The sequence below is a fragment of the Natrix helvetica genome, assembly GCF_964273705.1.
Source record: "Natrix helvetica genome assembly, chromosome: 9".
Taxonomy (NCBI): Eukaryota; Metazoa; Chordata; class Lepidosauria; order Squamata; family Natricidae; genus Natrix; species Natrix helvetica.
Window position 1 is genome coordinate 26,501,836 of NC_138560.1, and position 25,598 is coordinate 26,527,433.

General features: G+C 46.9%; 1 protein-coding gene across 15 annotated transcripts in view; it reads left to right on the plus strand.

Annotated features, from left to right (window-relative positions):
- Positions 1–25,598, plus strand: part of MACF1 (microtubule actin crosslinking factor 1) — a 325,486-nt gene that overhangs the window by 73,625 nt on the left and 226,263 nt on the right. For 14 of the 15 annotated variants that reach the window (XM_081962854.1, XM_081962865.1, XM_081962863.1 and 11 more), the window contains exons 2-3: positions 23,892–23,953; positions 25,501–25,590. In XM_081962854.1, the coding sequence (XP_081818980.1) occupies positions 23,892–23,953; positions 25,501–25,590 (152 nt within the window). Of the gene's footprint in view, positions 1–13,781; positions 13,835–23,891; positions 23,954–25,500; positions 25,591–25,598 lie in introns of those variants that run through there. The other variant, XM_081962856.1, reaches the window with a different exon arrangement.

A 25,598-nucleotide genomic window follows, 5' to 3' on the forward strand; every position in this document is an offset into this window, starting at 1 on the left:
GTTTTCCTGTTTCTACAGAGTTGGGAAAGGCAGCTTCCTGCCTGCCTGCTTCACCCATGGTTGGTAACCTGGAGGCTACTCACAGGAACCGCAAGGGAGATTCTTTGGGAGTTAAACATTTACCTTTGAGCCCTTCCCAGAGAAGAAAGGGGGCTTTCAGGCCTAATGGGCTAGCAAGGCCCCTGCAGTTCTTCAGCCCCATTCTCATGGAAATCCCTTTGTGTCAGGAGCTGCTGGGCTCTCAGAGGAGGTGCAGGAACAGCCTAGGAAAAAGCATCAGACCCAGGCAAACCCACAGTCTTCACAACTGAAGTTTCCCCCCATGTGCAGAAAGCTGAGGCAGCCTTGTGAGCAGGCGCGGGACTGTTTGCGTGCCCTGGTCAGTGCATTGTCACCATAAGCCAGGTTTTTCTAGGCCGTGGCTGAGGATCATGTCAGCAACTGTGTGAGGGTGTCTCCGCTCTCTCACGAACTCAGATATGAAAGATCAGGAGGCAAATGAAGGTTTTGTTGAATTTTACAGCTGCAAAGTTGGATCTGTCTGAGTTGGTGGAGATGGTCTCTGGGCTCTGGGGGGGGGGGGGAGACAGAGGCCTAATCAGCAAGGGAAGAGGAAGGTAGAAGGAGCCTGGGAACCTGGCCAGCCAAAAGAGGTGAACCAAAAGGAAGGGAAGGGAATCTGTCGAAAGGAACACTTCCAATCCCAACTTAAATTCAAAATGAGATGTTGGCTCCTTTTGTGGCGGCGTCTTCTCCGAGCAAAGTACTTACAACTGGCTCTGTTAATATGAAGTCTATTTGAACCGGTGGTGATTTTGGCACCTATTGCTGGTTTCAAGGTACTTGAGAGGAAATTGATACAGATACCTGCTAAGCCCCCTTCCTTGGCTTCCTTGCAGGGGTCTCTGCAGCCATGCAACTGACCACTGTGATGATTCCTTTCGGCCTTGCGTGGTCTTGGCTCTATTTGTCCTTCTTGGTGGCAATGTGTAGAAAGCATTTTGCCTGGCAAATGGAGATGTGTGCATTTCAGTTGCAATCAAAGGCATCTCACAGGGATAAGATGTGTGAACAGGCCTGGAAGAAAGAACCACTAACACTTGGGGGACACACCCGAGTTTTAGAAATCTAGAAGGGGCAAAGATTTGTATCTGACATTCAATTTCTTATGGTGCCTGTCTGGAAGCTGGAAGCAAGGCGGGCTGGCATGCTTTGCTGCCCTCCCTGGAGCTTGCCTGCGCTTGTTGGAAGGTGTAATGATAGGCTCTGCCAACTGCCCCATGACTGATTGCACACATGTGTAGAGCACCTTAGAAGCATGTCCAAGAAGTGGAAATCAGGGTGTGCCTGAAGACTGGCAGCTCATGAGGATAACCAACACCAGTGTCAGAGTCAGCTGGGGGCCGTTTGTGAAGAGGAGCTTGAGAAAAGCTGCAAAATAGTTTGTGGGTCTGTCCTTCTAATTGGAAGGCAGGGTTTATGGCGTTGGAAGTAAACTGCATCTTGGCAAAGAGAGTGCAACAGGCAGGTCTCTGCCTCCTGTGCACCACAGTCAATGATGAGAGTTTCTCAACTTGACTGGCCTTTGCTGTCTCTGGATCTCCTCATTGGGGCAGCCTTGCAATATTCTTTTGCTTGGCAGCACTGATGGTCCTGATGAGCTTGCACTCTGCTGGACTGGCATCCATCTATTGGATGTCTAACTGTCTTGTCTGTTGTGTAAAGACAATGGTATAGACGCCTTTGGAAGAGATGCAGTGTATGATCTGATGTTGTGAAAGAGAAGATACAACAAGGTGTGTGAATTCAAGGAAGAGGGATGTTGCCAGATACATACTCGTTGCCTCCAAGTTCTGATTGCACGGACTTCCTTTGTTAGAGGTGGAATAATCTTACAGTGGCCTGGTTCACCTTTCATGCCAAGCCAAAGTTTGGTTGATTTTCTGGGCTTATTCAAATAAATATTGTGGCTTAGCAGGTTGTGTGAACTGTGTTGTTCATTCAACAAATCATGGTTAAAGCAAGTAATGATTTGATGTGACATCTGAAGCAAGTGAGTGGTTGTCAAGGGTCACTTGGAAGAGAAGCAGTGTATGATCTGAGGTTGTGGAAGAGAAAATGCAACAAGGTGTGTGAATTCTAGGAAGAGGGATGTCGCCAGAGACAGGGCCATGGCTGGCTGGAGATGGACTTGGCCCGTGTAGGCCTGTTTTCCTCTGAGGTGTGCTGATGCTCCCCATTGTCTTGTTCATAGATACATGTATGTCCCACCTTTCACCCTGACTCTTTTCCTCTGTTCCCCGTGTGCTCTGAATAAAACTATTATTGTGAGGTCCACTCATGGAATAAGTGTTGCCATCTGGCCATGGGGTTACTCAAGTAGGCAGGGTCACCCTCAGAGCCAAGCCGGGCCCTGCGTGGGCAGAGGAGTTCTTCAGGATCAGCCCTACCTCATTGATCAATGGGGGCGATGAAAGCATGACAGACCTATGTTGCGTGTTCTGCTGTAGGCTAATCACTACCTCACTGGTAGTTGGTTGATTTAGCAATCCTGAAGTGGGCCTCTCTTTAAAAGGCTTTGTGAAAGATACGGTGAGGGAGTTCTTATTTTGCAAGATCAAAGCCGTTCAATAGTCAGCAAGAGAAGACACCCAGCCAGATTTCTCTGCTCTTGAAAAGTGCTGGGTGACTCTCTGATCCTTCTGCTGTGGAGGCAGCAGCCCCGGCCAGCCCTCGAGGGCATGGCCAGGGTGAAGACCAAAAGGCTGAGGAGAGGACGAGGGATGACTTCCTGCAGAAACAAAAATGAAGCCATGGTGCGTGGTTCTGAGGACTGGAAAATGTAAACAATGCCGTAACCGTAGAGTAAGAGCTTACCTTATATTTACACATGTAGTCCTCGACATATGACCACAGTTAAGCCCAAAATTTTGGTTGCTAAATGAAACATTTGTTAAGGGAACTTTGCCTCATTTTACAACTATCTGTGCCGCAATTGTTAAGTGAATCACTGCAGTTGTTAAGTTAGCAACATGGTTGTTGGGTGAACATGACTTCCCCATTGTTAGAAGGTCACAAAAGGGGATCGATCACATGACCCCAGGACCGGCAACCATTATCAATCAGAGTCTGAAGTTTTGATTATGTGGCTGTGGGGTTACTGCACCAGTTGTGTGAAAAATAGTCATGTCACTTTTTTCAGGGTTGTTGTAACTTTGAATAATCACTAAATGAACTATCGTACGTTGAGGACTACCTGTACTTATTTGTTTATACTTCCGTAAAATAAAACAGGAAATCACCTCTTTATAATTCCTTTTTCTTTTCCTCGATTTCTTCATTTTGTCTGCACTCTTTTTTGCATTTCCCTCTCTTTTTTCATTTGAAATATGGTTAGTTTTCATTCTGTATTTAATTTTTTATTAACAATTTATTTTAAAAAATGACCAGTAGATTAGTTCAGGGAAATCTGTGCAGAGCTCACACCGTTTCCTAAATCTCTTTCTGGTTGACTGCATTTTTTCTAAAAATAACATTGAATAGGAAGCTGTCTGTCTGTGACACGAAAAACCAGCCTCCAGACTCATCGTTGTTTGCTGGCATGCCTCGGAGTCCTTTGTAAGGCCCACAAATATTCATACGAAATAAAAATGCCCAGGTTTGTTGTGAATGGCTTCTCCTGTTTCTCTGGGGAAAACTTTGGCTCTGAAATGAGATGGATCCTGAAAGGCTTGAGAAACGTAAAAGGGCACACGAATTTCCCTTCTGGGAAAGGGCTGTGCTCTTAGCCATTTTGTGAGAGCGCCCATGATCAATCGTCTACGCTCAAAATAGGAATCCGTGGTCAATTGGGGGGGTGGGGGAGGTCCAGAGCCTGCAGAGGTCTTCCTGGGATTCGCCTCCATACTTAGGAAGCGGAGGGTCCTTTAGCTGGCCCTGGAGAGCATCATGCCCATTTTTCTTTGCCAAAAGCCCAATCCACCCAAGTCATCACCATGCTGTCCACGTAGGTTGGCCCTGCCTTGTCTTCCATGAGGCCTACCCCCACCTCCTCCAGCACATGTACGCCATGCCCAGGCTTAGCTGTGTTCAGATCTCTGGAGTGGGGAGGGGGGTGACAGTTCTTCAAGGGGCCAACACGGGGGACTCCCCAAAGCAAAGGGGCAGGGTAGCAATGGTGGGCAATGTGACTGCCTGGCCAGAGAGGGTGAACCCAGAGAGAGCCCCCTGGAGCGGAAGAGACAGTCTGAGTGAACATGACTATCCCTGCGTGACTCAGGGCCTGGTGTGTGGGATATTTATATATATTTCCTTGTTCTGCAGAATGAAGCCTCACTTCAGTCTTCATGCTCTGCTTCCTGTATTTGATAAAAGCCATTTCCTACTTTCCCACTCCTCGGGCTTCTGTCGGGCTGGGAAACCAACCGGGGGAGCTGGGCTGAGATTTCTTGGCTTTTGAAAAGGATCTTCAGATTTTTGATTGTATGTTGTAAGCCGGACTTGGAGTGGCAGCCATGGTGGCCAAGGGACACTGGGTGGGTGTGAGGGTTTGGGTGGGCATTGATGCCTAGTAAGTAACTGTGAGCAGAGAGTCCATTTCTGTGGTCTGTGCTCACTGTCAGTATTTCCCTGTTTTACATGCAGAAATGAGATGATGATGACAGTGGACACAGAACAGGCTTATGAAACTTCTTACAATTTTAAAGGGAAAAAACATTATTTCTTAACCTTGATCACTTTGAGATGTGTAGACTTCAGCTCCCAGAATTCCCTGGCCAGCCCTTGTGGTTGCTGGCTGGAGAATTCTGGGAGTTGGCCGCCATATCTTAAAAATTGCCAAAATTGAGAAACACTAGAATAAAGAGATGATAAGCATCTTATAAATCCGTACATGAATCTTGCATTTCTATTCTGCCAAGAACTGTATTCCTGCACTTCGTTTGCACCCCAACTAGTGGGGAGGGGCTGAAGCCAGTATTGGGTGGGTGGGCCAAGAGCAGAAATGGATGGGAGACTTCTACCGTGTTGTCCTCTGCCTCTCTTGCCAAGGTGGGGAGAGATCACTTACCAAAGGTCCTCACTGCGTGTATATCCAGCCGGATTTTGGAATTAGGCCAAGAGTGAGTGGCATCCACGGGGGAGAAAGTTTGGAAAATCTGGAAGGGAGTTTCAGTTGCATGGTACTGGCCACCATCTTGTCTTCTTCGCCAAGGGCAGCAATTGCCTAAGTGTCTGGGAGCTGCCTACTCAGGCCTGGCTCCTGCGCTCTGTGGCAGTAGGTGACTCTTTTCCAGGAAGGGAAGCACACCTGATTTCCCACGCCTATCCCACCTTTTGGCTCTCCCAGTACTTGGACTTCCTCCTCTCCAATGGAGGATGGAGCGTGGGGAGAGGCTCTGTTTCTCTGCAGGTGCAAAGCAGGAATCCTTTGACTGCCTAATCCCAGTGGAATCCCGCAAGCCAAAGGAAGTGGATTCTTTGGGAGCTGCTAGAAAGAAACGTGGCTCCATCAGTGGAAAGTTCCTGGAGCAAGCAGCCAAGAGAGCTCTCTTTCTCTCTGACTCCACTCAAACCCTCTCTTGGTTTCTGGTTCATCCTCCCAATGGGCTTGAGTGATGGATGCTTCTTGCCTCACATATCATCAGACACAAATACAGATGTTTTGTCTTTCTGCCCTTTTGTAGCTCTGTGTACCTTGGCACTCGTATCCTGAACCGCAGAAATGGGGCAAAGGGTATATTTTTACAAAGTGAAGGATTGGCTTTATTTTGCCAGCGCTCTGTTCCAGAATCTCTCCTTTGCCCGAGGATGAACACCAGAACCTTCCAAGACTTCCTATCTAGGGGAGATCTGTGGAGAGCTCAGGGCAAAGGCAGCCTGTTCTGCAACACAGAAGAAGAGCATCGAGAAGGAATTCTGCTCATGAGCACCCAGGTAACTTAAGTGTCCAGGTTGTGCCCATGGCCGGAGACCAAGTGCCGTTGGTCTGGTTCAGCAGGCTTTTCTTCTTCTCCTGGGGTGACTCTTCTCCTTTTGAAAAGGAAACCCCTGTCAGACTACATGCTTCCCCCAGTGCAACAAAGAGGAGGTGTTTTGCTTGAATGAAATGCGTCTTGTTGTCCAGAAGAGGTTGGAGGGTTGGTTGACCTCTCCTTTAGGTAGGATTCTCAATAGGTCACAATGACGTGCGACCTGAGCATCCCCAAGATGTGTGGACCAACTCCCAGAATTCTGAAGTCCACACATCTCAAGAGTTGGCAAGGTTGAGAAAGAGTGAGCTAAAGTGGACAGGTTGCCCTTTGTTTTACAGCAGGTGCTGCCTCTGGTTTGGTGCTTTGCATCTTTGGCCCCGTTGGTTGGGCACCTTGGAACTTCCAATGCACCTGGCCAGGGTCACCTTCCCCTCCAAGCTCTATGTGGGTGTTTTGAGCTCTTACAGGGCTTCCCTTCCCAGGTTCTGCGTCTGGGCAAGCCCACTGCCTGCATTGGGCCTCCTTCCCTTGGGCTGCTCTGCTTCCAGTCAGCCTGCAGACTTCTGAACCTGCCTGCACCACTGGCCCACTGGTCTCGCTCTCTTCCCTGTCCTGAAGCCTCGGCGGGAGGGTGGTTCCAACCTCGGGGAGCTTTCTGGTTGCCTTTTGGCGTTTCTCTGGTGCCATCTAGTGATCACTGGGAAGAATCCCCCCAAATACAGGGGAGATAGCAAGAAAAGCAGATCTGGCTTAAATTCAGAAATAAAAGGAAAAAAGCTGCATGAAATCATAGAACCGGAATCAATGTATGCATATTCTTTAATTTGGAATATTCTATCCTATATTTATTGTAGGGTCCTTTGTTATTCTGTTATATTGTCTGATGACTGGAAAAAGCAGAATATAGGCTGCAGAATAGCAGAGTTATAGACTGTGTAGGTCTCCTAGTCCTGCTAAAGCAGGAGATCCTATACCACTTCTGATAAGTGGCTGTCCATCTCTTCTTAAAAGCCTCCAGTGATGAATCACCCACAACCTCTGAAGGCAACTTCTGTTCCACCTGGTTCACTCTTCTCACTGTCAGAAAATAATTACTTAACGTCTAGGTCAAAGCTCTCCTTGATCAGTTTCCATCGATTGTTTCTTGTCTGGTTTTCGGGTGCTTTGGAAAATAGGTTGTGTCCCCTCACTCTCTAAGGCAGCCCTTCAAAGATTGGAAGGCTGCTGTCATGTCTCCCCCTGGTCCTTTTCATCACTGGGCTAGCCCTGCCCAGTTCTTGAAACCGTTCTTCATATGTTTTAGCCTCCAGGCCCCTAATCATCTTGGTTTCTGTTTTCTGCACTCTTTCTAGAGCAGGGATGTCATACAATTCATGCCCACCCCAGCTCCACAAAGGGGAAAAGACGCTGTGAGTTTGACACCCGTGTTCTAGAGTCTCAACATCTTTTTTATACTGTGGTGACGAAAACTGGATGCAGTATTCTAGGTGTGGTCTTACTAAGGTTTTATGGAGTGGTATTAGCACTTCACGTGCTCTTGATTTCATCCCTCTGTTAATGCAATGTAGGATTTCATTGGCCACAGACTGCTAGCTCATATTTAATTGATTGACCACTAGGACTCCATGGTCCCTCTCTTAGTTACTGCTTATTAAGCCAGATTTTGGCTTTGTTCTTTTCTCATGCTTTTCTTTTTTCTTTATTTTTTTCTATTATTTTAAATATTAGTTTCTACTAGATTTTATCTTTTTTGTTTAAAATTCTAATAAAGTTATATAAAAAAGAAAAATACAAGTTTGACAGGGCACTGAGTTCTGATTATCATTATTGGCACTGGATTTTGACTGGATTGCAAATAATAATATTTTAGCATAACTGTGCATTTGCACAATGGCTGGAAAAGTGAATTTGACAGAATTACCACTTTGTGAATGGTGGGGAAAGGTCCCTGCACAGGCCCTCTTCCCTGGTATCTTTCCTTCCATGTAGCATCATTGAGGACTACTGGCTGAGTGTGGTTTCTCAGAGAGTTACAAATCCATCTGGTGGTAACGTTGCCTGTTCCACATTTAACTACCAGGAAGTAGGTTGCATATGAATGTGATATGTATACATTGTTATATACATCTGAATATAACGATTTACATGACTTTATTATTAAATATTAACTTTTGTAAAATGTAATGTGTATACATTGTTGTCTATGAATGTAATATGAATAAGACACATTTGGGTTACAAGAGTATATTAACATTTTACAAGTTGCAGAGCCTAAAAATCCTTCCATGAAACCTTGGAAGAATAATCAGCGTAAGACCTGCTGGTGGAAAAAAAAGTTAGTTACTGAACCTAAGGAAGGGGTGGTGGTTAATGCCCAAAGGGTGTGTGGGTGGGGGCTTGGCAAAGGGCAGAGAAGGTCTCCTCTGCATTGCTGCCAAGGATGGGTAGATGGAGGGAAGGACAAGCCAGCACCCCAAAGGGCTGCATGGCTGGGAAGGGCAGGTATCCTAAGTGTTTGGGGTAAACGGTTCCCCCCGTCCCCCACATTTTGGGACTTTCAGCGAAACTGAGCCTGGCAGACATTCCCCTCCCCTTGCTCTGATCCTGCATAACTCTTATTCTTACTTTGCAATTTAAGCAAGAATGAGCAACACTGCCCTCCAGTGTTTATACCAGTCCTGGAGAGTTGGCAGTGCAGCTGCTGCTCCAGTTGAAACTGCTGCGACTGTGTCTGAGTTTGCCGAAAGCCACATTGTGACTTTGTGGCTGGAGAGAGACGTCAGATGGCATTGTTTGCCTGCTGCGGCTGAGTTGGGAAGGTGGAACAATGCAGACTAAGAGGCGAGAAGAAAGTGATATCCTTGCCTGGGGTGAGCTTCCTTCTTTCCAGCTTCTCTGTGCTTCTCTGATTCAGTCGTAGGAAATTGAGAAGCTGGCACTTTGCTCACTGCCCCAAATACCCAGGAAATAGGCCCACCCTCCTGAAACCCACACCCATTCTCTGGGCTGAGCCAGAGGGTGACTCGGCTTGAGAGGAGCCAAGCATCTGCATGGAGGGTGTGTGTGTGTGTGTGTGTGTGTGTGTGTGTGGTAGATGTGCTTTTAAAGGCAGGTTTACAGGAACCATCCCTTTCAAGAAACGGAAGAGGGTGTGTGTGTGAGAGAGAGAGACAGAGAGAGAGAGAAAATAGATGTGGCCACACCTGTTCATTTTTGTAAGCCAGGAAAATTTGGTTTGTCTCTTTTCCATTTGGGGAAGAGCTGTGTGATGTTCCTGCACTCACAATCTCCTGCTTATTTTGCTGCTTTGAACACAGCCCCTCTGGTTCGCACACCCAAGAAGGGTACATGGAGTGATGGTTTGAGACCCTTGTGTATGAAGGTTGCACCAGAGAATGAAGGAGCAACCCTTTCAGGGCAGAATCGAAGCCCTTGGCACATGGAATGACAAGGTTCATTTTATGCCAGGTACTTGCTGAAGCTCAACATGTGGAGCTTCAGCAAGCATGTTTCTCAACCTCAGCCACTTCAACTCCCAGATTCCCCAACCACGCTGAGAAAAGTTGCAGCAGACAGCGCTGCCCTCCCAGATATGAAGGTGCATAGATTGTTTCTGAGGTGTAGGCAAGGCAAACAGATGGAAACAGCCACTGAAATGAACAAAAGCCCCTAAGGAGATGACTTTTCCTTCGTTAACCAGCCAGCCCTGGCCACAGTGTGGCCAGTCCCCATCCTGGTGCTTCGATCTACAGTTCCCACGGCCCTCTAGCCAGCATGGCCCCACATAGCTCAGAAACTCTGCCCATTCAGAAGGAGCTCTGGGTGCATTGGCGCTGCTGCTGGGATTCAGAGAAGCCCCTTTTCCAGAGTCCCTGCTCGATTCCCAGGGAGCCCCTTCGGCCTTTTATTTTGGGGGAACCTATAACTGGTGGCTGCCGTATCCACCCATCTCCGCCCCCAGAGCCTTGAATGTTTGACTTTCTAGAAATCCACGGTTTTATGAAATTAAGGGGGGACGGACAGATTTCTCCCAATCCTCACTGGACAGCTCACTTCTTCCATGCAACAGCAATATGCCCTGAGGGGGCTCCCATCGGGGTTGGTACTCAGAATCCCCCCAAGCAGGAGTCGCTCATCAGCCTCACAGCAGGAGGATCTGTGGTGGCTACTCATCCCAGATCTGAGAAAGTTATTTTATTTTAGCAGCAGCAGCAGCAGCAGCAGAGACAGTTGCGGGTGAGGAAGCCAGAAGTTTGGTTGGCAACATTTCTGCAAAAGTAAAATATATATGTAGAAAAAAAAACCCACCCTTTTTCTGGCAAACCGTTTTGGAGTTCCCCAGAATTTTACCAAGATTGCTTTCGGACGCAGGCTATTTTTGGCATCCTCCCCCGCCTACGTTCAGCTATATTGATCCATGTTCTGGTGAACTGGGTCTGCAGAGGAAGTTGTGGATGTTGTAGGAAAGACTCTCCCGGGATTAGTGTAGAGAAGTTTACTTTAAGGCCAAGTTCTGCTTCGAGTAAGCTCAGTTTAGGGAAAGAGTGCAGAAATGCATAGAAACATTAAGTACTTCAGATGTCTTTGCACTCACCATGGCCATCTTGCTGCGGGACAATTCAATAATACAATGTAATTATTTTTTTAAAAAAGAAATAATTTAATTTTCGTCATTCACATTTTATTTTGTTCCTCCTTTGGCATCCTTTCTTTAATGATTCTATTCCACCATGTCTTCGATATTAGTGTAACTCTTATTTGCAGCAACTTGTCCCTTGGCAGAGTTGGCCATTGGGAGAGCTGCACTGGAGGAATGTCTTGTCTGAGCCTCATTCCTCTGATCATTGTGAATCTGGCAGATGAGATGTACTGCTGAGTGGGTAAGTCTAATTTGCAAAGCCATCATAACATACAGGACTGAACAAAAGCCACAGTTCAGGACCGTTCTCTGGAGCCCTGAGTGAAACCTCTGAGCAGGAGAACATGGGAATGTTATTTTCAGAGGGGAAAAGAGAGAGGGACTCTACTTCCCCACACCTTGAGTCTACATACATCTTGATTCTGTTCTACAGCCACTGATCTTTCGTGGGATTATGATGAGACATCAGCAATTGCAGATGCTCGAGCTACTCCGTGATCATTTGTGTGGGTTGGCAAACTCTGAGAAGTTTTGCTTCTGGTGCTCCTTTTTAACGGAAGGCAGGTTGGATTGGAGTTTCCATGGATTCTGCCCCGAGCTTGTCCTTCCCACATCCTCAGTCCATTGACATTTGTACTGAAGGAGGCAGGCGTGGTTCTCCAATGGGGGAGTGTGCAGTTGCTCACAGGGGGCAGAACGGGGAGTTGGCAGGTGTGGCCCCTCCAGGAGGGAGCTGTGCTGGAGCTGAGATGATCATGGCGCCATTTGGTAGCCTACGTATATCTCCACATTTAAAGATTGCAGACAGTGGAGATTCTCTATCTCCCCACCCCCCACCCCAACACTTCTGCACCCGAAGACAAAGACATGGCAAGGGCAGTGCTTGAATTAAAAGCAAAAGACCCCAGCAGTCTTTTCTTAAGGGCATTTCATTTTACCCATGAGGAGGAAACTGTGCCTAAGTAGTTCTTTTCCAAAGTATGGGAGACAAGGATTCTTGTTGCTATTTTAGTAATAATACTGTTATTTCAGGGGGATTTTCAGTTCCTCTTTATGGATCAGTGAAAAGGTCCCTTAAAGTATAAAAGTTTATCCCCGTGTCTGGTTGTATCTAAAGGAAGATGGCCAGGAAGAAGGGCTCATTGTCTTCCCTTGGGAAAGCATCTGCCATGATCCCAGGGATGGCCCAGCAAACGTAGCCCTCCGAACAAAAGGGGCTGCCTCCCCATCCTTGAGTGATCATTCATCGGCTGATGATCCCCTTTCTGCACTTAAGAAGCCGGAAAAAGTTAAGATGCTTCCAGGGAAATGAGGTTTCTTTCATTGATTAGGATCCTGCTTTTGATGAGGGTCGGCGAGTGAGTTATGGGAGGCCTCATGCGCCCCTGGAAGTGCCAAGGGAACGCCGTGCATCCTTTCCCTGTGCTTCATGGCAAAGGACACCCTCTGGCGCACCCACTCTCATCACTGCAGGAGCCCCCTTGGCCCAGTGCTGGAGACCCAGGATGGATAAAAATCAATGATTAAAAAAAAATCAAAAATTTGGATTTTTTACATTTAAATCTGATTTTTTAAAATCAAATTGATTTTAATAAAATGATTTTGAAGTAAAAATCTATCTAAAAGTAGTTTTTTATTTAAGATACGTTAATAATTTAGTTTATTCAGCATGAAATGAAGCTTAGTTATGTAGCATGAGGCTGTATATTCTGTGAACTCATTCAATGAATCCAAGCTCTGCAAGCTGAGATAACATGCCCTGCATTGATGCATTCAGACAATTTCGCAATAACCATGAGATAAAACATAAAACAAAGTTCAGGAATATTCCTTTATCCCCTTGTTTGCAAATCTAGGTACACTACAAAGTGTATGATTGTTTGAAGAGAAATGCACCTGTGCCACCAGGCTCACACCAAGTGTGAGGAGGAAGGGCAAGCAGTACAAACGAAAGTGAAACCTTCTAAGCAGCTTATAAATATAATATTAAAGAGCACCTGCCATTTCAGGTCCATCGTGGCAGCGCCTGTTAGTGGGCATCCCCTCACCCATTGCCAGCCACGTCCCTCAGCTTGTTGTGTCCCTGCCGCATCACCAGCCGTCCCATTAAAGTGAATGAGACTGTTGGTGAGTCAACAACAGGTTAGAGGAGCCACTGTGGGACAGAGATGACAGTGGCTCTTCAAAGATTATGATTTAAATCGAGTTGGTTTAAGCCAAGCCTGTGGAGACCCCCTTCAGGTTCCGGTTGGGCTGGCTGTGAACGGCACCTTCTTGATGGTGGCCTCACCAAACATTTATTCAGAAATAAATCTTGGAATCTTCATTCCAAACTGATCTTTTGGCTTTGCCTAAAAGGAGCTTCTCTATTCTCCCCCACTTTTCAAATTTGTTCCATGAATTTACTTCCAATGTCATTAATGAGGCTTATCTAGAGCCATTTTTATTGTTCTTGGTGACAGAACATTTGGTATTCTTTTTCCAATTTTTATTTTTTAATGTCTGAGCCAGGTTTCTCCATTGTGGTTCCACATTTTCTCTTGTGCTGAATGAGGTGATTCAGTTGGGAGTAACGACACAGTAAAACTCCCCAGTTCCTGCTTCTAAAACTCCCGGGGCTGTTGGGGGTGGTGGTGGTCAGTCCCTGCGCCTCTCCCCTTTTAAACATGGAGATTAGATTCCGTGAATTGGAAACCATGTTTTTCTCCCTCTGTGGGGCTGAGACTGCTATCTAGGCCCCCTTTGCTTGGAGTTTCAGTCCTCCCCTCTGCAACTATTCCAGGGAGGATACGTGGACGGTTGCTTCTCTTTCAAAGGAGTACGTGGACAGCAGGAATCCCAAAATCTTTAGGGGTGCAAACTTAGTTGCACAACATCCCTTCCCTTCCCTTGCAGGGTCCCTTGACAAAAGAGCCACTTTCTGGAGCAAGCCCTCTCAGAAGCAGCGCTGGCTCAGCTTCTTCCTGTCTGTAAACTCTGTGCTGCTGTGGCCGCCCGCCCTGTTCTTGTGATGCTGCCTCCAAGGGCTTGTGGCTCAAGAGAAAGGAATTTGAAACTCAGAGTATTAGCGGCAGAGCTGCCGGAGGGGTGGAAATGGGAAGGCAGATGTCCCTTTGGGATGGTGTTTTTCTGTCGCCGACTGTGTTTGTCCTGAGTCACCTCTTTGGGATAGCTGGGATCTTGTACTGGACCAGGAGCAGGAGAAGGAGCCAGAGCCAGGAAGGTACTGTTCTTTGGGCAGTGAAATGGGGGGGGGGGGGCGTGGGGGGGGGAAAGGGCTGGGGAGCGCAGTCCTTCCCCTGACCTTGTTTAAGGCAGTCCAGTTGGTTACTGGATCAGTGATGTAATGGAACAGCCTCTTTTCTTCTGCACAACCTCCCTTGGTGGTCAAGGATGTGCCCAGGGAACCCTGGGAAATGCTGTTTTTTCTGGCCTCTGATGCTGTAGTGGCAGCTGGGGAGCTCCTTCGACAACCCTGTCATCCGAGCTTGGTGTGCATTTCTATCCAGACCCGGCAAGAAAATTGTAGTACTACTAACATTATTGGTACTTAATACAGAAGTAGGGGAGGATCTGGAGTAGTCCGTTCTCTTTCAGTTTGCATAAATGGTAGCACATTTATTCAAAAAAGATACTCATCTTGATTGCAAACAGAATCCCAGGTTAGACAGCTTTAAATGAGGATTAGAAGGAAGGGAGGAGGAAGAGGGACATCTGTCAGTGGATATGAAGCTTAATCTTGTACTGGAGTAGAGTCCCCACATCCATGAGAAGTCTATTGCTAAGTGGTCTACCTGTACTTCCACCTCCTTTCCTGCTGTACTTCTGGTTTCCCCAGAGGCACCTGGATGGTCACTCTGGGATGTAGCAGCTCATGACACTCCATTGCATTGTCAGACAATGGGAATTAAGCTCCAAAACCTAGCAGTTGCTCCAGGAGGAGGAACCAAAGAGAAGCTTTCCTGCAGTAAAGATGGAAGGCAGTAAGATTTGTACACCTGCATGCACAGACCTGGGCCTAAAACCCGTCTTTTGCACAAGGTGAACCAGGCAGGCAGGGGCCATAAGGGGCAAATCTGCTCCACACAGCTAGTTCTGCAGACTGCGTGGCTCAGCTGTGCAAAGCGATTGGCAACTGATGATTTTAATAATTGGGTTTTGGTGGTTGAGTGGTTGCTATGTATTAAAAGTCCCAAATAATGGAAGAACTTCTATGGAAGGTCTCAGGGAATATTCAGGTGAGCGCAACACTTTCAAGTCCTTGCATAGTTAACCCATCTAATTTTCTTTTTCAGCCCCCCCCTCCCCCAAAGTCAGAAGATGTCATGAGAGAACAGGGTGACATCAGAAATGGGAAGCACCATTTGGGTCTTGTAAATTCATGGATGAGATCAAGAAGCTTCCCGTAAAGAAACTTTGCCTGAAAGCAACCTCTTACAGACTAGAAAGCTGTGCAGTTTGAAACTTTAAATCTGGATGGGAAATGATTTACTGCTTTTTTTGTTGCACACAAAATGTCCATTTCTAACAGTAAATCATTTGATAGACATGAATGGCAATTTGGTGATTGCAAAAGTGCAAAAGCTCCATTTCCAGTTTATAGGATCTTCATCTGGATTAACTCACTTTCCTCCTTTGTTGCCTTCTTGTAGATTTTGGAACTTTTTTGCTCAGCCAGCTAACATTTATTTGCTTTTTGCATCATAGTTGGAGGGCTGTTCTCCTTGAGTTTTCTTCATTCAGATGGGCAGGGGAGGCTGGGCTAGACAGGCAGAAATCAGCTTTGGGACCGTGATGTTTGTGCCTCTTCTCTCTCCTTTGTTGGAGGGGCTTATCTTCTCCTTTGGGTGGGAGAGGGGGAAGCAGTTCTTAGAGGCCAAGAGGAGCCTGGCAGTGCCCCGGAAATTCATTCTGATGGAGGCGTTTTCACTTGGGGATTAAGAAGGTGTGTGCACAAGCCACAAGATTTAGCTCCAGCCCTGATTTGGGAAAGAGCCAGCTTCGCCTCAGACAAACTGGAGACGGGCCAATTCTCCTCTAAGCCTGAATCACAATTCAAAAATAGCAACCTTCTTTTTACCAGCTTTTGACATCTCCAAGTGTGATGGAATGAATGAAAGTTTCAGGAATTGGGACCTCGTTGTGAGAGAATGATTTCCATCAGAGCTTAAACAACTGTACTGATAATTTTATGCAGAATACAGAATAATAATAAGGGAGGTCTTCTTGTCCGTCCGTCCCTGTTCAGGCAGGAGTTCCTATCATTCTGGACAAATGGCTGTCCAATCTCTTCTTTAAAACATGCAGTAATGGAGCATCTACAACTTCTGGAGGCAAGGCGTTCCACTGATGAATTGTTCCAACCATTAGGAAATTCTCTTAGTTCTCTTAGTTCCCCTTTGGGAGAACCATGTTGGCTCTTTTTCCAGGCCTTCGGTAGCTCCCTGGTGCTCCAGGGTCTTTGGAAAATGTCATTCAGTGTTTCCCAGATATCATCCTTCAGAACCTTGAGATGGGATCCATCCAGTCCTGATGATTTGGATTTATCTATAGTGAACAGGTGTTCCCTTACCAATTTGTTTGCCTGTTTGGGCTTGCGTTCTTCTGTGGTTCTGCTTTTGGGAGGTTGAACTGTCCCCACCCCCCATTTTGTGCGAAGATGAATGCAGAGAATTAGGCAGTTATACGCCTTCTCCTTGCTGCTCATGATTTCCTTGCTATCTTCTTCCATTGTTTCCTTGATTTTTTTCTTGGTGTTTTACATCTTGAAAGAAACATTGTTCTCTTACTTTTGGCATTTGTTGCAAGTTCATTCTGAGACTTAGCTTTCCTGACTTTATTTTTGCAGATTTAGGCTGTACGGTGGCATTCTGCTTTATTTTTTATACTTGTCTTCTTTGTCTTTCAGTTTATCTGAGTGTTCTTTATTGTTGAGAAATTGACATGTCAAATAGAAAGGATCCAAACAAATTTTTAGAACTATAGGTGTGATTTTCTCTGTGTGGTTCTTTGCCTGCATGTTTGCATGTAAGCAGTCTTAACACAAATTGAGTGGGTAATTTGCCTTCCTCCTATGGCCTTTTGGGGAGGGTTATTGCCATGAAAGTAGCATCCCCCCTTCATAAAAGGTTCTTTAATGAGAAACTTGCACAATTGTAGTAGAATGGATGCCGAATGCCAGAATTATGCTTTTAAGAATGCTATAATTAGGGTTGGTTTTTTTGGCTCAGTCTGTACAAGAAGCATAGAAAGAACGTTAGAGGAGAGAGGGAATATGGGCGTGGGATAGACAACAGGCAGAGTGGCCCAGCGTTTTCTGAGGAGGCCCTCTTCCCTCAGACTTGACCCCTCCAATGTTGTCATCTTCCTTGTCCCTAGGAGGGAGAACCTGCAAAGAACCTGATCTCCAGAACAGACTCTGGCCAATCATGGCTGCTCTGCTCCAGGGAAGGAAGAGCCTTGGTGCAAACTTCCAGTGGGATAACACATTGGAGTTCCAGTGAGAAAACGGGGTTCCTTCTACCTCTCCCCACCCAGGTTTCCTTATTCTGAAGAAGTGACCCATATTCACCTGCACCCTGTTATTACTCCCCCAAGGGTCATTTGCCACCCTTGGGGATAGTTCAGAGTAAGGTTTGTTTGGCTTCCAAGAAACTTTGATTTCTAGACTCGTCAGAATCAATTTGACTGACGCTTTGATCAGGCTGCTGCATGCTTAAAAAGATGAGCGTTTTTAATTGACAGTTCTGTCAGCACAGTTTCAGTGGGAACACGAGCAACTACAGAATTGTCAGGTATTGGGTGGCACCTTTGCCAATTAACAAATGTTATTAAAAGGCTTTCAAAGCCTATACCTGGTCATAAAATGCGTTACAGCAGTCACAAAAGATGCCATCGGATTCCCGAGTTTTGTTGCCATTGATGACCAAGCCTCTCTTCTTCCAATGTTTACAGAATTGCTTTTCACTCTGGGATTAGGCTGTGGCTCAGGGGTAGACTCTCTGCCTTGCCTTGGAACCTGTAGCGAAGGCCGGGAAGGCTTCTGCTTGCCAAAGTGGAAAGGCCTCTTGATCTGAACTGATCTGGAGGGAGGGAGGAGGCCTCCGTAGGCCTTACCTGCTTGCAGGATTCCTTGTTGGAGCTTGCTGGGAGCCTGGAGGGGTTGGAATGGGATGCTCTCCAGGCTTTGTCTCCTCCCCCCTCCCCGAGGTGATGATGTTGCTGAGCACTCTCTGGGCTGGGCTCTTGTTCTGACCTGTGTCCCAGCCATGGTGGCTCTGCTCTTCTGGTGGGGCTGGTCTCAGTCCGGATGGCTGTGCAACAGTTGGTTCCTGTTGGAGGGGCAATGTGGCCAGGGGACACCATGGCAGCTGCAAAGAGTTAAGGAGAGGACGGCCACAGGTTGCTCAGTCAGAAGGGCTGGCTCTGGACAAAGATTAACCGGCCGGAGATAAGCTGGCAGGGAGAAGGAGCCAGGGGCTTATTATTAGCTCATGGTGACACTGGGCGAGGGTGGGAGAAGGGAATCTTATCTGTGGAATCCAAGAACGGGCCAGGAAGAAGAAAAGTGGGGGTGGCCGATGCCTTGGGAGGGGAAGTAGATCCACCTTCCAAGGCTGGTTTTGGGGCCATTTGTGGAAAAATCCAGAGCTCCCCGCCTCCTGTGAACCCCACTGGACCTCTGAGCAAAGCAGCATGGCCTGGCTGAAAGAGGACCAGTGGCTGTTGTAAATAGCGGAAGAAGAAGAGGAAGAAAAGGAAAACAAGAAGGATAAACAGCCTCTCTTATCTCTGCCCTGGACATTCCAAACGGTCATTTTTCAAAACGGTGCTGCTCTCAGAACTCGTGAATCCCAGAGCCAGGCTCCGGGTCCTCAGCCTTCTCAACGGGATGCCTTTGTGACTGGCGACAAGGCTGCCGGACCAGCAGAGATGCATAAGGAAAGAACGGACTCTTGTTTTTCCCTCTGGGTCATATTGTGTCAGCACATTTGATGCTTTGCTATTGACAGCAAAGCTGGCCAGCGAATCTGGAGGGAGAGACAATGCACTGGCCTGTTCTGGGAAGCGGATTGAAGATGCCACCCATCCCAGGGAGTAAGTGGGTTCTTTAGAAGGCTGAGCTGGAACCCTGGAAGATGCCCTCCTGCTCGGGCGCCTGAGTAGCTGTGAGTGTGGCAGGGTGCCCTGTGTCCCATTGCTTACCCTCTGGGAAGCAGCATCTCTTTCCCTGCCACCCCTCGGCCAGAAAGTTCAGCCAGGGTTGAATGTTTTTACCCTAGATTTTTATTCTCACATGCCTCTGCTGGAAGGTGGAAGGGTGCTGGGAAGAGCAGGGGTCTCTCCTCCTAAGGCTCCTCTGGCTGAACGAACTTAACCTAATTGTGGAGGGAAGCAGGATGTTGGCCAATCTCCTGAACACGTCTGAATTGACCGTAGCTGGCATTTAACCTTCTGTTGGTGCCTTAATCTGCCTGGCTCAAAAGAGCTGAGGGCCTTGGTTGCCTCGCATTCTCCAGAAAACCCCAAGCTTTTTAAGGAAGGAGAACTTTTCTCCTGATCTCTAAGGGGGCAGCTCCGGAGGGGGCAGCCTGCTTTCTGGAAAGCCCAGCACAGGCCCTTCCTTCCATGGCCGATGGTGAAGTAGGAAGTAGGGGGAGGAGCTGTGGGGAGGAAGCGGGTGGCAAAGGGCTGGGAGATCACGCTGAAGAAGCCTTACAGCAGAAGCAGGAAGATGGAAGAGTTCAGTTACATCCGGAAGCCTTAATGCAGTTTGCGCTGGAACCACAAAGGAGCATGTGGCACATTCGCAGAACAGAAAGGGAGCTGAATGCCCACCTGGCGTGCCAGATGTGTTGCATTGGTTAGTATGCCTCTGCCCGCCTTGTGCCTTTCTTGGGGGTGGGGGGAGGGTGAGAAATGGAGCAACCTTGAATCCAAACCAAACCTGTTAATTCAAAGCTATGAGCTGTTGAGTTTGGTTCCTTTTGTTTGAATTAGTGTTGGTGCTGGTCTCATTTTATCTTTTGTGTTCTCGATGGCCTCAACCATCATTTTGCCCAATATGACTTCTCATCTTTGAATGATCTTGGGAGGACAGACTGGGTGCTTATGGAAGGTCTCTGAGACTGGAAGGAACCTTTTAAATTTACAATCGGCAGGTAACACCCTGGGAGGACAAACTAGTTGGGTTTTACTATCACAAGGTGAGCTGGCTGCCTTGAGCACTTTATCTTGAGTATCTGCAGAAGAAATTTGATGCAGAAGGTAGGCAGGGAATTCCGATTGGGAATTTGACTGCAATTGGGAAGCTTTTCCATCTCAGCCACGTTGACCAGGATGGAGGTCTCAGAGCTCCAGTTCAGCTCATGGGCCTGGCACAGGTGAGGCTCCATGGCAGTCAGTGGAAGAGCAGAGCTCTGTTGGGATGGCTCTTTCCAACCCCTGAAGTTGGGAGTCTCGGCTGCTGCTTCCTCCTTAAAAGGGCCATTCTTCCTGAGACACAATGGTTCTGCTACTTGTCTGCTTTATTTGCACCACATGGGTTGGGCAAGTACATCCTGAGGCAGCTGACAGCAGTGTCTTCTATTGCTTGTTCGTGATTTTTGCACCCTTAGTAGACATGATGTGGTAGACAGTTTTTTTTAAAGGCATCTTAAGAGGAGTTAGAAATGGGGACCTTCTGCTCCTCCACGCCCTCCAGCAACTCTCATCATTAGCCCTGCTGTTCTACAGCAACTGGCAAATCAGAGGTCCATGCTTCCTATTTCAAATAATACTTCAAATAACGCATTGTTTGTTTCTTCAAATATTTAGCTAAGAATGGAATAGATACACCAGTACTAAAGTAAAATAATTTTTAGCCTGTTTGTGTCTCACTCCCCCCCACCCCCAAGTGTGTTAGATGGCCACAGGCGTTACCCTCAGCTGGTGGGGCAATGATATCTGGTGCACCCGGAGAGCATTTGATTGGAGAGAAGTTGCTGTAGGGATAGACTTTGTTTTGTATATGGCAGGGATGTCAAACTCCTGTCCTCCAGGCATCGCCACATGACGCATTGGGACTTTTCCCCCCTTTGCTAAACTGGGCATGGCCAGCATGTGACACATCCGTCCCAGGGGCTGTGAGTTTGACAGCCCTGCTATATGGGTCACTCAAGAGTTAGAGCTAGTATATGACAAGCCAAGACAAAAGCTTCATGGAACAGGATTTGGGGGAGGAGATTGTTGTCAGAAATGGTAAATGTTTCACAAATTGTCCAATAACGGTGCCTTATGAACCCCCACACCTAGCTTGCCACCTGGCAAAATGTGGTCTTTTGAGCATGGAATCTCTGGCTCTGCTGAGAACATTCAGCTATTTAATCCTCGATGGGTGGGCTACCAAACTTCCTTCTCTGTTTCAGTCCCATGATGAGTGCCATTGGGAGTGGGCTGTCTTTTAACATTAGACAGAGCACCTCAAAATGGCCCCACCTTGAGAATAGTGGAGTGGCAGGGAGGGAGGCATAGTAATTAAGGTGATAGTAGAGGAGGTGCCTTGAGGCTTCTTTACATATGGTAGAAATATTTTCATCATGGGAAATAATTCTGAGAATTCTTTTAACAAGCTATCCATGGGAACATTCCTGGACATCAATTGCAAGTAACGTTTTGGGTGAAAGGTGTGGTGGAAGCTCTGTTGAATCTGTGAATGCTGGGAAATCGGTGCAAACGGGGCCCGAGAAAAGAAGCTTTGCCAAGGTTTCACAGAAGGAAAGTCTTAAAGCACAGAATGTACACAATTTTCACTTGATATTTGTCCCTGGAGGCTGAAGGCCAGGAGCCAGGCTGAGTGATTCCCCACCCCCACCCCCCGAGTCCCTTTCGGGAGAGGGGGCGGTCTATAAATATGAATAATAAATAAAAATAAATAAAAGTGGGGATGAAAAGAGATGTTTAAATTAATAAAGAACTCGAAAGGGACGTGTGTATGGTGGGACTTGGTGGAAAGGTGAATGGAAGCTGTAGATTTGGATTGCGATGGCTCCGCAGAAGACACGTGGGGCTCAGAGCGGGAGCCTTTTATGTAGTGCTGAATCTAAAGGATTCTCCTCAGAAGCAGAGCAGATTCTTCAAGCCAGATGTTTGCCCTTTCCTAGAACAGGGCCTTAGTGACCATGAAGCCTAGGAGAGCCTGCAGTCTAAATGTTGACAGAGGAATAAAAAGTTTGTGTCGGGACGTTCATAATAAGGAATTTATTGGTACTTCATTGCAAACCCTCCACATGGTTCACTTCCAGCAAGCAGGTTGACGTGGACCAATATGATTTTTATGTCTTGCTTCCATGTTGATGTTTTCTTATGCCCACCGTTTTCCTATCACTAGACTATAAGCGACGGGCTTCCACGATACTGTACTGGTCCAGAACTTTCCAAACATTCTCTGGTGTAGAGCGAGTGAGCTGAGCTTTGGATGTGGGCTTTTATCTCTTGTTTCATTAATGCTGGCTCTGTGATTAGCAGAAGTTGGGCAGGGTAAAGACAGACATATATATATATATATATATATATATATATATATATATATATATATATATATATATATATATATATATATATATATATATATATATATATATATATATATATATGCCTAATTGAATCTGAAGGTGTCATGTTTCATGGAATATGATTACTTAGAATAGCTAAAATATTTAGAATATTTAAAAATACTTAGAACTACGCTGCCTTTGCTCTGACCTGAGCATAGTACACAAAAGTATCTGCTACAATGTCCTACCTGTCAATGACCACTTCAGCTTAACCGCAACAATACACAAGCTCACAATTGATACAAACTCAAGGTAAACTGCTCCAAACTCGATTGCAGAAAATACGACTTCACCAACAGAGTGGTCAACGCCTGGAATGCTCTACCTGACTCTGTGGTCACTTCCCCAACCCCCAACCCCCAACTTTAACCTCAGACTGTCTACTGTTGACCTCACCAAGAGATCTGTGAGGGGGTGTGCATAAGCACACCAACATGCCTCCCGTCCCCACTTATTTGTATCCATTTCCTGTATTCATAATCATGTTTATATCTGTTACCTTATACATGCTTGATAAAATAAATAAAATGGGAAGAGGACATTCATGGAAACCTGTTGGAAGCCCTTCATGTGTGATGCTATCGGTTACCTTCTATGTGGTTCTGGGCCTCACGGAATGAGGAAACAGGGAGGCTGACAGGAATCTACCAAGGGAATTCCTCTGGAGGAAGCAGTGAAAATGACAAAGCAGCTGAAGGTTTTGGAAGATTGTTTACTAAACTATGACACCTGACAAAGGAGTAACCTCTTGAGTAGCTGCCAGCTGCAGTGGGCATGACCTAAAAGCTGCCAGGTGACTGCTTCCTCCTTGAGAAACAGACAGTGGGGGGGGGGATAAGGCAGCAAGCTTCCTGCTCACTAAAGGAAGGAAGAGGAAAAGGGAAGAGGAGCCCCTAACACATTTTCTTTACGAGGCAAGAGATTATTCATACATAGCAAACCTGAGAAGAGAAGGAAAAGAAAGAAACGTTATTTTCTACTGGTGGAGGGCTTCCCTTTTTTGATCTTGGGGTTTACATGATAGCTTTTATATAACTCCCACCTTGAAGTACACCGCAGTTTGGGGCATACAGGTTGCCTCCTTGATTTAAAGAAACATTAATGGATCAATTTGTTTATTTGCTACTTTTATATTTATAGAAATTTGTATCCTTGAGACAGGAACTCTTTGGAATATCTCTGATCTGGTTTGAACCCTTTTGAAAGTTGTGCTCGTTTATAATCCCGTAGACCTCAATGCTAGGAAATATTGAATTCCCCCTCTGCACCCAGGGAGCACATTCTATGACACGGGAAGCATCTTCTGGTACATATTACAGGACTCAACAGTCCCCTGACGCTGCAAGCGACTTTTTGAAAAATGAAGAAAGGCCGCAGGCCCTGCTGTCCTTTGATTCCGTCTTTCCCCAGAGGATGAAGCAGAGGAGGCAGACCCATCTAGTCAAAATAAATACATATTTTAACAAAAGATTAAAGTATCCCTGTGGAGAAAACCCTCTATTGGTTGCAAAGAAACCTGCAAACCTGCAGCGCTCTGGGAAGGGGGCTGGCGGCTGGAGGGGGGCCCTAAACTACAGGCCTAAAAGAGGCTTTGCTCGCAAACCTACAATAGGGAAGCTTGTGTCTGTGCTTATTTCCTCAGGTGATCAAAAAGCTAACTTGTTTGCATTTTCTTTCATTTTGCAGATGAACGGGACCGGGTCCAGAAAAAGACCTTCACAAAATGGGTGAATAAGCACCTGATGAAGGTAAGCCCCACATACCTTTGATTCTACTAGATCTGCTCTTCCTTTTCCCCTTCCTCCACCATTTCATTTTTAAACAGCAGAAATAAAATAGTCTCGGAAGCAAAACAGCGTTGGGTGAATGAAGATCGATCAACATGCTGAGTAATGGCCGGTCTTCAGCAATGTTCCCTCTAATTTTTTTTCAATGTGAGCAGAAAAGTATAGTGTTTGAGCGGCACATTTTTATGCCTGAGCAGCACCTGAATTTTTTTCACAGGTGTCACCTAAGACAACAACAAAATCAATATTATTTGAAACTCAAAGTTATGTTTATTCAAGGTACCCGCTTAATTAAAAGTGTTATATAGTATCACTTAACAACGCTCCTGCTTAGCAACCAAAATGTTGGGTCAGAAACTCTGGCATTTGAAGCACACAAGTCTTAAAGCTGTCAAGTTACAAGATCCTTGCATCCTTAACCCTTTAGGGAAAAAAAAAACCAAGGGGTCTTCAAACTTGACAGCTTTAAGACTTGTGGACTTCAACTCCCAGAATTCCTCCTCCAGTCATGTTGCGGCGACGTCATCTGTGTGGATCTGCTCCATCTTCGTTTTTTTTCACAGGGGGCAGGGCTGCTGCTGAAGATGCCGATGAGCCCTTGCCGCCACCAGAATAACAGCTGCCACCTCCTCCTCCTCCTCCTCCTCCAACAGCACCACCACATTTGGAGTGAAGCCGCCAAAGCTCCCGCTGGTGCCCCCGCCCATGGCAGCGGCGGCGGTGCGTCCCCCTCCACTCGGAGCACCTGAGCTGGGCACCGCGTTACCCCTGCTGCCTTCTCTTCCTCCGCCGTGCTTTTGAGAAGCCATGAGGCCTTTTCCCCCCTGCTCCCGCCCCCTCCGCCGCCTTCCTACTGGCTCCCGCGGCCTCATGGCTCCTCAAAAGCACAGCAGAGAAGGAGGGGGCAGGGGTAATGCGGGGCTCAGCTCAGGTAGCAGATATTCTGGTAGCGGCAGGGGCTTTGGGAGTTTATCTTATCTGCAGCGCCAGGCGCAAGCACCTAGGATTGGCTGCCCACAAAGGACCTCCCCGGGCTTGCTTTGCTGAACTCAGTCGCCCCGCGCTCACCAAAACAAGTCCGGGGAGGTCCTTTGCGGGCGGCAAGTTCTAGCCGTCTGCAAAGGACCTCCCCAGCCTCCGGCGCCTGTGACAGTAGAAATCACTGCGCGGCAGTTGGAAACTGCTGCGCGGTGTTTTCATGCCATGTGCGCAGCCGCGCAGCCGCGCACCTTAGAGGGAACAGTGGTCTTCAGTTCTTATAGCAGGTTTTCCTCTTTCCAGTGAGAATTTCTCCGCATGGGGGTTTCTCAACCTTGGCAGCTTTCAAAGGGGTGAACTTTGGCTCCCAGAATTTCTCAGCCAGCTTTGCAGGCTGGAGATTTCTGGGAATTGAAATCCACCCCTTTGAAAAGCTGCCATGGTTGAGAAAGTTTGTTGTACACATTTTCTTTCTCCTTGCAGTCCTCTCAGCATCCGCACAGCGTTGTCTCTCTGCTCTGTCCCCACAGGTGCGCAAGCACATCAATGACCTCTACGAGGATCTGCGAGATGGTCACAACCTCATCTCCCTGCTGGAGGTCCTTTCGGGCGTCAAGTTGGTGAGTTT